General features: G+C 64.9%; 1 protein-coding gene across 1 annotated transcript; it reads right to left on the reverse strand.

The window, feature by feature from the left end:
* Positions 1–842: 842 nt before the first annotated feature.
* LOC137467134 (blue-sensitive opsin-like) lies at positions 843–10,474 on the reverse strand. Its single transcript, XM_068178691.1, is given in 6 exon segments — positions 843–1,238; positions 2,706–2,945; positions 6,488–6,546; positions 6,549–6,652; positions 7,590–7,758; positions 10,098–10,474. Coding segments are annotated over 6 exon segments (1,068 nt in total). The 5' UTR covers positions 10,465–10,474; the 3' UTR covers positions 843–1,109.
* Positions 10,475–11,408: the final 934 nt, after the last annotated feature.

The raw sequence follows: 11,408 nt of genomic DNA on the forward strand, positions 1-11,408 counted from the left end.
GTGAGACTGAGCCCGATATAGGGCTGAACCCGGTGTGGGGCAGAGCCTGGTGTGGGGCAGAGCTCGATATAGGGCTGAGCCTGGTGTGGGGCAGAGCCTGGTGTGGGGCAGAGCCTGATATAGGGCCAAACCTGATATGGGGCAGAGCCCGGTGTGGGGCAGAGCTCGATATAGGGCTGAGCCCGGTGTGGGGCAGAGCCTGGTGTGGGGCAGAGCTTGATATAGGGTCAAACCTGATATGGGGCAGAGCTCGATATAGGGCTGAGCCCAATGTGGGGCAGAGCTCGGTGTGGGGCAGAGCCTGATATAGGGCGGAGCTCAATATAGGGCAGAGCTCAATATAGGGCCGAGCCCGATATAGGGCCAAACCTGATATGGGGCAGAGCTCGATATAGGGCAGAGCCCGATGTGGGGCAGAGCCCGATATAGGGCTGAGCCCGATGTGGGGCAGAGCTTGAGATAGGGCCGAGCCCGATATAGGGCCAAACCTGCTATGGGGCAGAGCCCGATGTGGGGCAGAGCCTGATATAGGGCCAAACCTGCTATGGGGCAGAGCCCGATGTGGGGCAGAGCCCGATATAGGGCCAAACCTGCTATGGGGCAGAGCCCGATGTGGGGCAGAGCCCGATATAGGGCCAAACCTGCTATGGGGCAGAGCCCGATGTGGGGCAGAGCCCGATATAGGGCTGAGCCCAGTGTGGGGCAGAGCTCAATATAGGGCCGAGCCTGATATAGGGCCAAACCTGCTATGGGGCAGAGCCCGGTGTGGGGCAGAGCTCAATATAGGGCCGAGCCCGATATAGGGCCCAACCTGCTATGGGGCAGAGCCCGATGTGGGGCAGAGCTCGATATAGGGCCGAGCCCGATATAGGGCCGAGCCCGGTGTGGGGCAGAGCTCGATATAGGGCTGAGCCCGATGTGGGGCAGAGCTCGATATAGGGCCGAGCCCGATATAGGGCCGAGCCCGATGTGGGGCAGAGCTCGATAGAGGCCCGAGCCCGATATAGGGCCGAGCCCGGTGTGGGGCAGCTCTGGCTGGGTCGGGCCCGCTGTGGGGCAGCCCCGCGGTGGGGCAGAGCCGTGGGGCAGCCCCGCGGCGGGGCCGGGCCCTACGCCGGGGACACCTGGCTGGAGGACACCGAGGACACCTGCGTGGCCTGGGACGAGCCGGACACGTCGTCGTCGTCCCCGAAGGGGCTCCGGCCGCAGAACACGAGCTTGAGCATGCAGGAGCGGAACTGCGGGCGGGGGGCGTCACAGCGGGACCCCCGACCCACGGAGGGACCCCAGACCCACAGCGGGACCCACAGGAACAGCCCCGGACCCACAGCGGGACCCCAGACCCACAGCGGGACCCCCGACCCACGCAGGGACCCCAGACCCACAGCGGGACCCCAGACCCACAAGAACAGCCCCGGACCCACAGAGAGACCCCAGACCCACAGCGGGACCCCCGACCCAGGGAGGGACCCCAGACCCACAGTGGGACCCCCGACCCACGGAGGGACCCATAGGAACAGCCCCGGACCCACAGAGAGACCCCAGACCCACAGCGGGACCCCCGACCCACGGAGGGACCCCAGACCCACAGCGGAGGGACCCATAGGAACAGCCTCGGACCCACAGAGAGACCCCAGACCCACAGCGGGACCCCAGACCCACGGAGGGACCCCAGACCCACGGAGAGACCCCCGACCCACGGAGGGACCCACAGGAACAGCCCCGGACCCACGGAGAGACCCCAGACCCACGGAGGGATCCCCGACCCATGGAGGGACCCACAGGAACAGCCCTGGACCCACAGAGAGACCCCCGACCCACGGAGGGACCCATAGGAACAGCCCCGGACCCACAGTGGGACCCCCGACCCACGGAGGGACCCATAGGAACAGCCCCGGACCCACAGAGAGACCCCAGACCCACAGCGGGACCCCAGACCCACGGAGGGACCCCAGACCCACAGCGGAGGGACCCACAGGAACAGCCCCAGACCCACAGAGGCCCCCCAGCTTCACAGCAACACCCCCATCCCCCCACTGTCCCCATTGTCCCCACCACCCCCATCACCCCAACTGTCCCCACCAGCCCCGCCATCCCAATGTCCCCACGTCCCCGTGTCCCCGTGTCCCCATATCCCCACGTCCCCGTGTCCCCATATCCCCACGTCCCCACATCCCCGTGTCCCCATGTCCCCGTGTCCCCACGTCCTCGTGTCCCCACATCCCCATGTCCCCACATCCCCGTGTCCTCATGTCCCCGTGTCCCGTGTCCTCACCATCCCCGTGTCCCCGTGTCCTTGTGTCCCCACATCCCCACATCCCCATGTCCCCATTTCTCTCCGTCCCCATGTCCCCATGTCCCTGTGTCCGCATCATCCCCGTGTCCCCACATCCCCGTGTCCCCATTTCCCTCTGTCCCCATGTCCCCGTGTCCCTGTGTCCTCACCATCCCCATGTCCCACGTCCCCACGTCCCCGTGTCCCTGTGTCCTCACCATCCCCGTATCCCCACGTCCCCGTGTCCCCATTTCCCTCTGTCCCCACGTCCCCGTGTCCCTGTGTCCTCACCATCCCCGTATCCCCCACGTCCCCGTGTCCCCATTTCCCTCTGTCCCCACGTCCCCGTGTCCCTGTGTCCTCACCATCCCCGTATCCCCACGTCCCCGTGTCCCCATTTCCCTCTGTCCCCGTGTCCCCGTGTCCCCACCTGCTTGTTCATGAAGACGTAGATGATGGGGTTGTAGACGGTGGAGGCCTTGGAGAAGACGGAGGGGATGGAGGCCAGCCCCAGGTCGAAGGGGTGTCCCCGGTGTGTCACCACCCAGAGCGCGAAGGCGCAGTAGGGCAGCCAGCACACCAGGAAGCCCAGCACCATCACCACCACCATCTTGGTCACCTCGCGCTCCGCCTTCTGCGTGGTGGCCGACTGCTCCTGCTGCTTGGCCACCTGCGGGACGGCGGGGACGGGGCTCAGCGTGGGGTCAGGTGTGGGTCAGGTAGAGGGGTCAGTGTGGGGTCAGGTGTGGGGTCAGGTGTGGGTCAGGAAGAGGGGTCAGTGTGGGGTCAGGTGTGGGTCAGGTAGAGGGGTCAGTGTGGGGTCAGTGTGGGGTCAGTGTGGGTCAGGAAGAGGGGTCAGTGTGGGGTCAGGTGTGTGGGTCAGGTAGAGGGGTCAGTGTGGGGTCAGTGTGGGGTCAGGTGTGGGTCAGATATGGGGTCAGACATAGGGGAGATATGAGGTCAGATATGGGGTCAGGTGTGGGTCAGTTAATGGGTCAGATATAGGGGATGGTGTGGGGTCAGATATGGGTCAGATATGGGTCAGGTATGGGGTCAGGTGTGGGTCAGTTAATGGATCAGATATGGGGGATGGTATGGGGTCAGATATGGGGTCAGATATGGGTCAGGTATGGGGTCAGGTGTGGGTCAGGTATGGGTCAGGTATGGGTCAGGTATGGGGTGAGGTGTGGGTCAGGTATGGGGTCAGGTGTGGGTCAGGTGTGGGTCAGATATAGGGGACAGTGTGGGGTCAGATGTGGGGCCATATATGGGGTCAGATATCGGGGGGATCTGGGGTCAGCTATAGGGTCAGCTATAGGGGGATATGGGGTCAGATACGGGGCCAGATGTGGGGATGGAAATGGGGGGATATGGGGGCCACTTGTGGGGCCAGACATGGGGGTCTCACACTGGGGGTCAGTTATGGGGTCACACATGGGGGTCTCACATTGGGGTCACTTATGGGGCCAGACATGGGGGTCTCACATTGGGGTCACTTATGGGGTCAGACACGGGGGTCTCACATTGGGGTCACTTATGGGGTCAGACATGGGGGTCTCACACTGGGGGTCACTTATGGGGTCACACATGGGGGTCTCACATTGGGGGTCAGTTATGGGGGTCTCACATTGGGGTCAGTTATGGGGTCACACATGGGGGTCTCACATTGGGGGTCAGTTATGGGGGTCTCACATTGGGGTCAGTTATGGGGTCACACATGGGGGTCTCACATTGGGGGTCAGACATGGGGGTCTCACACTGGGGTCAGTTATGGGGTCACACATGGGGGTCTCACATTGGGGTCACTTATGGGCCAGACATGGGGGTCTCACACTGGGGTCACTTGTGGGGTCACACATGGGGGTCTCACATTGGGGTCACTTGTGGGGTCACACATGGGGGTCTCACATTGGGGTCACTTGTGGGGTCACACATGGGGGTCTCACATTGGGGTCACTTATGGGCCAGACATGGGGGTCTCACATTGGGGTCACTTATGGGGTCAGACATGGGGGTCTCACATTGGGGTCAGTTATGGGGTCAGACATGGGGGTCTCACATTGGGGTCAGTTATGGGGTCAGACATGGGGGTCTCACACTGGGGTCACTTGTGGGGTCACACATGGGGGTCTCACATTGGGGTCAGTTATGGGGTCAGACATGGGGGTCTCACACTGGGGTCACTTGTGGGGTCACACATGGGGGTCTCACATTGGGGGTCAGACATGGGGGTCTCACATTGGGGTCAGTTATGGGGTCACACATGGGGGTCTCACATTGGGTCACTTATGGGGCCAGACATGGGGTCTCACATTGGGGTCAGTTATGGGGTCACACATGGGGGTCTCACATTGGGGGTCAGACATGGGGGTCTCACACTGGGGTCACTTATGGGGTCACACATGGGGTCTCACATTGGGGGTCAGACATGGGGGTCTCACACTGGGGTCACTTATGGGGCCAGACATGGGGGGTCTCACATTGGGGTCACTTGTGGGGTCAGACATGGGGGTCTCACATTGGGGGTCACACATGGGGGTCTCACATTGGGGTCAGTTATGGGGTCACACATGGGGGTCTCACATTGGGGTCACTTGTGGGGGTCTCACATTGGGGTCACTTATGGGGCCAGACATGGGGGTCTCAACCATGCCGGTGACCCATGGGGGTCTCAAACACGGGGAGGGGTCTCAGACCCCAGCACTGACCCCCAGCACTGCCCCCTCCCCTCGCTTTGGGGTCCCCCCAAGGACCACCCACCCCCACAGCACCCCAATTCCCCTGCACCCCCAATAAACCGTGTACCCCAAAAAACCGTGTGACCCCCGAGCCCCCCAGGACCCCCGGGACCCCCCAGAACCCCCCAAGACCCCCAGAATCCCCCCCGGGACCCCCCAAAATCCCCTCACCGCGCTCAGGGCGAGCAGCAGCCGCCCGCCGGAGACGATCCCGGTCAGGAACCAGCGCTCCCCTGATCCCCCCGACCCCCCAGGACCCCCGGGACCCCCCCAGGAGCCCCAAGACCCCCAGAATCCTCCCCGGGACCCCCCCAGAACCCCCCGGGACCCCCAGAATCCCCCCGGGACCCCCCAAAATCCCCTCACCGCGCTCAGGGCGAGCAGCAGCCGCCCGCCGGAGACGATCCCGGTCAGGAACCAGCGCTCCCCTGATCCCCCCGACCCCCCAGGACCCCCGGGACCCCCCCAGGAGCCCCAAGACCCCCAGAATCCTCCCCGGGACCCCCCAGAACCCCCAAGACCCCCAGAATCCCCCCCGGGACCCCCCAAAATCCCCTCACCGCGCTCAGGGCGAGCAGCAGCCCGCCCGCCGGAGACGATCCCGGTCAGAACCAGCGCTCCCCTGATCCCCCCGACCCCCCAGGACCCCCGGGACCCCCGGGTCCTCCCCGGGACCCCCCAAGACCCCCAGAATCCCCCCCGGAACCCCCCAAGACCCCCAGAATCCCCCCCGGGACCCCCCAAAATCCCCTCACCGCGCTCAGGGCGAGCAGCAGCCGCCCGCCGGAGATGATCCCGGTCAGGAACCAGCGCTCCCTGATCCCCCGAGCCCCCAGGACCCCCAGGACCCCCGGGAGCCCACCAGAACCCCCCAAGACCCCAGAATCCCCCCCGGAACCCCTCAAGACCCCCAGAATCCCCCCCGGGACCCCCCAAAATCCCCTCACCGCACGCAGGGCGAGCAGCAGCCGCCCGCAGGAGATGGTCCCGGTCAGGAACCAGCGCTCCCCTGATCCCCCCGACCCCCCAGGACCCCCCGGGACCCCCGGGTCCGCCCCGGGACCCCCCCAGAACCCCCCAGGACCCCCAGAATCCCCCCCGGAACCCCCCAAGACCCCCAGAATCCCCTCCGGGACCCCCTAAAATCCCCTCACCGCGCTCAGGGCGAGCAGCAGCCGCCCGCAGGAGATGATCCCGGTCAGGAACCAGCGCTCCCCTGATCCCCCCGAGCCCCCAGGACCCCCCGGGACCCCCGGGTCCGCCCCGGAACCCCCCAAGACCCCCAGAATCCTCCCCGGGACCCCCCCAAGACCCCCAGAATCCCCCTCGGGACCCCCCAAAATCCCCTCACCGCGCTCAGGGCGAGCAGCAGCCGCCCGCCGGAGATGATCCCGGTCAGGAACCAGCGCTCCCCTGATCCCCCCGACCCCCCAGGACCCCCCGGAACCCCCAAGACCCCCCAAAATCCCCTCACCGCGCGCAGGGTGAGCAGCAGCCGCCCGTAGGAGAAGATGATGACGGCCAGGGGAAGCCGAAGCAGAAGCAGAAGAGGAAAATCACGTAGGACTCGTTGTTCCATTTGTTCTCCGTCGTGTACCAGTCCGGGCCGCACGAGCACTGCAGCCCCTCGGGGATGTACCTGGGGAGGGGGCAGGGGGGGTCACACCTCAGCGGGACCCCCGAACCACCCCCGCGACCCCCAAACCGCCCCCGGGACCCCCGACCCGCTCCCCGAGATCCCCGATCCTGCAAATCCCCGAAAATTCCCGGACCCCCGAGCGGAGGAGCTCCTCAGCGCCTCGGGGATGGAGCTGGGGAGGGGGGCACGGGGGGGGTGGGCACTGCCCACGGGACCCCCGAACCCAGTCCGGGACCCCCGAGCCGCCCCCGGGATCAGCAAAATCCCTGGGACCCCCGGGATCCCAAATCCCCGACAATTCCGGGCACTCCCGACCCGCGGGATGGGTCTGGGGGCGCGACTGAGGGGGGGGGGGGTCGCACGGCTGAGGGACCCCCGAACCCCTCCGGGGACCCCCGGGCCTCCCCCGGGACCCCTGATCTGCATCCGGACCCTTAAAACCCCTCGGGACCCCCAAAACCCTCCAGGATCCTCAACCCCCCCAAAACCCCCACCCCATCCAAGACCCCCCCCCAACCTCCTTTGAAGGCTCAACCCCCCCCCCGGGACCCCCAACCCCCCTGCGACCCCTGACCCCGGGGACCCCCTGACCCTCCTGGGACCCCCCTCCAATCCACCTGGGACCCCCCAATCTTCCCCAGATCCCCAACTCCAGGGACCCCCAGATCCTCTTGGAAGCCCAAATCTCCAGAGACCCCCGCCCCCCCTGGGACCCCCAGACCCCCCAGAGATCCCTGACCCCAGGGACCCCCCTGACCCTCCTGGGACCCCCCCCCAATCGACCTGAGACCCCCCCCCCCAACCTTCCGCAGATCCTCAACTCCAGGGATCCCCAGCTCCCATTTGAACCCCAAACCTTGGGGACCCCGTGACACCTCAGGACCCCCAAACCCCCAGGACCCCCAGACCCTCCCGGGACCCCCAGACCCCCCCAGACCTGCTCCAGCCGAAGAGGGGGGGCACGGAGGCGACGAGGCCGAAGATCCAGGTGATGGCACAGCCCAGCACCGCGTGGCTACCCCGGAAAGTGAAGTTGCCCAGGGGCTTGCAGATGACCAGGAACCGCTCGAAGGCCACCACGGCCAGCGACCACAGGGACACCATCCCTAGGGTGACACCCCTGTCACCATGGCCACCATGGCCAGTGACCACAGGGACACCATCCCTAGGGTGACACCCCTGTCACCATGGCCACCACGGCCAGTGACCACAGGGACACCATCCCTAGGGACAGGGGACACCGGTGACCTCCCTGTCACCATGGCCACCACGGCCAGCGACCACAGGGACACCATCCCTAGGGACAGGGGACACCGGTGACCTCCCTGTCACCATGGCCACCATGGCCAGCGACCACAGGGACACCATCCCTAGGGTGACACCCCTGTCACCATGGCCACCATGGCCAGCGACCACAGGGACACCATCCCTAGGGACAGGGGACACCGGTGACCTCCCTGTCACCATGGCCACCACGGCCAGTGACCACAGGGACACCATCCCTAGGGTGACATCCCTGTCACCATGGCCACCACGGCCAGTGACCACAGGGACACCATCCCTCAGGTGACATCCCTGTCACCATGGCCACGATGGCCGCCATGGCCAGCGACCACAGGGATACCAAGCTTGGGGATGGGGTACACAGGTGACATCCTTGTCACCACCCCCTGTGCCATCCCCACCATGGCCACCACGGCCAGCGACCACAGGGACACTGTCCTGTGCCAATGCCATGGTGTCCATCTGTCCCCATTGTCCCCCATCCCTGGTGTCCCCATGCCCTTGTGTCCCCCTGTCCCTCTCCCCGGTGTCCCCACACCTGGTGCTCCTTGGCCAACTGTCCCCATGGCCAATGTCCTCAGTGACCCCAGTGACCTTCTGCCCCACAGCCAACACCCCCAGCGTCCCCACACCCAGTGCCACCACCCCCAAGGTCCCCAGACCATGGTGACCTTGTGCCCCACACCTCCAACGCCCCCAGACCCAATGTCCCCAGACCATGGTGACCTTGTGCCCCATGTCCCACACCCCCAGTGTCCCACACCCCCAGTGTCCCACACCCCAGTGTCCACACCCAGCGCCCCCAGACCCAACACCCCCAGACCCAATGTCCCCAGACCATGGTGACCTTGTGTCCCACACCCCCAGTGTCCCCAGACCCAACACCTCCAGACCATGGTGACCTTCTACCTTCATGTCCAATGCCCCCAAACTCAACACCCCCAGACCATGGTGAGCTCATAGCCCACGTCCCACACCCCCAACCACCTCCAACCCCAATATCCCCAGACCACAGTGACCTTCTACCTTCATGCCCAATGCCCCCAAACCCAACACCACCAGACCACGGTGACCTTCTACCCCACACCCTCATGTCCAACACCCCCAGACTCAATGCCCCCAAACCCAACATCCCCAGACCATGGTGACCTCATAGCCCACATCCCACACCCTACCACCCCCAAACCCAACACCCCCAGACCACGATGACCTCATAGCCCACACCCTCATGTCCAACACGCCCAGACCCAGCACCCCCAGACCAAACACCCCCAGACCACGGTGACCTTCCACCTTCATGTCCAACATCCCCAAACCCTACCACCCCCAGACCATGGTGACCTCATAGCCCACACCCTCATGTCCAACATCCCCAGACCCAACACCCCCAAACCCAACACCCCCAGACCACGGTGACCTTCTACCTTCATGTCCAACACCCCCAAACCCAACACCCCCAGACCATGGTGACCTCATAGCCCACATCCCACACCCTACCACCCCCAAACCCAACACCCCCAGACCACGGTGACCTCATAGCCCACACCCTCATGTCCAACACGCCCAGACCCAGCACCCCCAGACCAAACACCCCCAGACCACGGTGACCTTCCACCTTCATGTCCAACATCCCCAAACCCAACATCCCAGACCATGGTGACCTCATAGCCCACACCCTCATGTCCAACACCCCCAGACCCAGCACCCCCAAACCAAACACCCCCAGACCACGATGACCTCATAGCCCACACCCTCATGTCCAACACCCCCAGACCCAGCACCCCCAGACCAAACACCCCCAGACCACGGTGACCTTCTACCTTCATGTCCAGCGCCCCCAAACCCAACACCCCCAGACCATGGTGACCTCATAGCCCACATCCCACACCCCCAACCACCCCCAGATCAAACACCCCCAGACCACGGTGACCTTCTACCTTCATGTCCAGCGCCCCCAAACCCAACATCCCCAGACCATGGTGACCTCATAGCCCACATCCCACACCCCCAACCACTCCCAGACCCAACAGCCCCAGACCATGATGACCTTCTACCTTCATGTCCAGCGCCCCCAAACCCAACACCGCCAGACCACGGTGACCTCGTAGTTCACCTCCCACACCCCCAACCCCAGCACCCCCACCCATTCCCCGTCCCTCACCGCCCAGCGTGGCGGCGAACCCCTCGATCTTGCAGGCCAGCGGCCCCAGGGCGAAATACATCTGGGAGAAGCTGTAGAAGGCCGTGGTGGAGCCCACGCACACCACCAGCAGGTTGGCCACCGCCAGGTTGACCAGGATGTAGTTCAGGTGTGACCTCAGCTTCTTGTACTTGGCCGTGCACACCACGGTCAGCGCGTTGATGGGGACGCCGAGGAAGACCAGCAGGAACATGAAGGCCGCCATGGCCTTGAAGATGCCGGGGCTGCCCAGGTGGGTTTGGGGGACCAGGAAGGGGCTCAGCGCCGTCAGGTTTGTGGTCTCCAGGGTCATGGGGATGTAGAAATCCTCGGGGAGCTCGTCCCGCATCTCCACGACTTCTGCATGCTGGCGGTGACGGTGACACCGCGGACGGACGGGCGGGTGGGGGGCGACGGGGCGGATCTTTTATAGGGCGGGGGGCGGATGGGACCCCCCCCCAATAATCGGGGCTCAGGAGGTAAAGCGCGGCTGAGCCCGGCTCATCCGGGAGCCGGCGCTGGCCAAGCCGGGCTTAGGCGCTCGGCAAGCGGCTTTTGGGGGGTCTTAATCGCCCCCGAGCCCTGATTAGCGGGGTTGGGGTGGGGGATCAGGGGGTATCAGGGCGCCCCCCCCCCACCCTAAAAGGGCTTAATTGGGTGCTGGTGCGATGGGGAGGGGGTGGGGGGGTGGTGGTCCTGAAATACCCCCGGGTGCTGCGGGGGGTTGGGGGTTTTGGGGTGCTGAGGTGCCAAATTGGAGCCTGGGAGGTGCCTGGGAGCCCAAATTGGGCCCCAAAAGCTCCTCGGGATCCCAAACTGGACCCCAAAATTCCCTGGTACCGCTCTGTGCCGCCAAATTCGACCCCAAAAGCTCTTTGGGACCTCAAATTGGTCCCCAAAAGCTCCCTGGGATCCCAGATTGGTCCCCAAAACCTCCCTGGGACCCCAAATTGGGCCCCAAAACCTCCCTGGTTTGCCAAGTTTTTGCTGTGACTGTCCCGTGCCCACAAATCGAACCCCAAAAATCTTCCCGGGACCCCAAATTTGAACCCCAAAACTTCCCGACCCCCTCGCCCACACCCCAAAACTTCTCCCGAGTCCCTCCCATTCCCCAAAACACCCCAGACTCTCCCCCCTGTACCCCCAGATCCCTCCGGAGCCCCCCCAATTCCCCCCTCCCGGATTTTGGGGTCCTGCTGCGCCCCCCCCCTCCAGTGTCACCGCAGGGTTTTGGGAACATCGGGAGGGGGGGTCCCGGGGGTCATTTGGGGGGTCCCAGATGCCAATTGGGGG

The sequence above is a fragment of the Anomalospiza imberbis genome, unplaced genomic scaffold, assembly GCF_031753505.1.
Source record: "Anomalospiza imberbis isolate Cuckoo-Finch-1a 21T00152 unplaced genomic scaffold, ASM3175350v1 scaffold_52, whole genome shotgun sequence".
NCBI lineage: Eukaryota > Metazoa > Chordata > Aves > Passeriformes > Viduidae > Anomalospiza > Anomalospiza imberbis.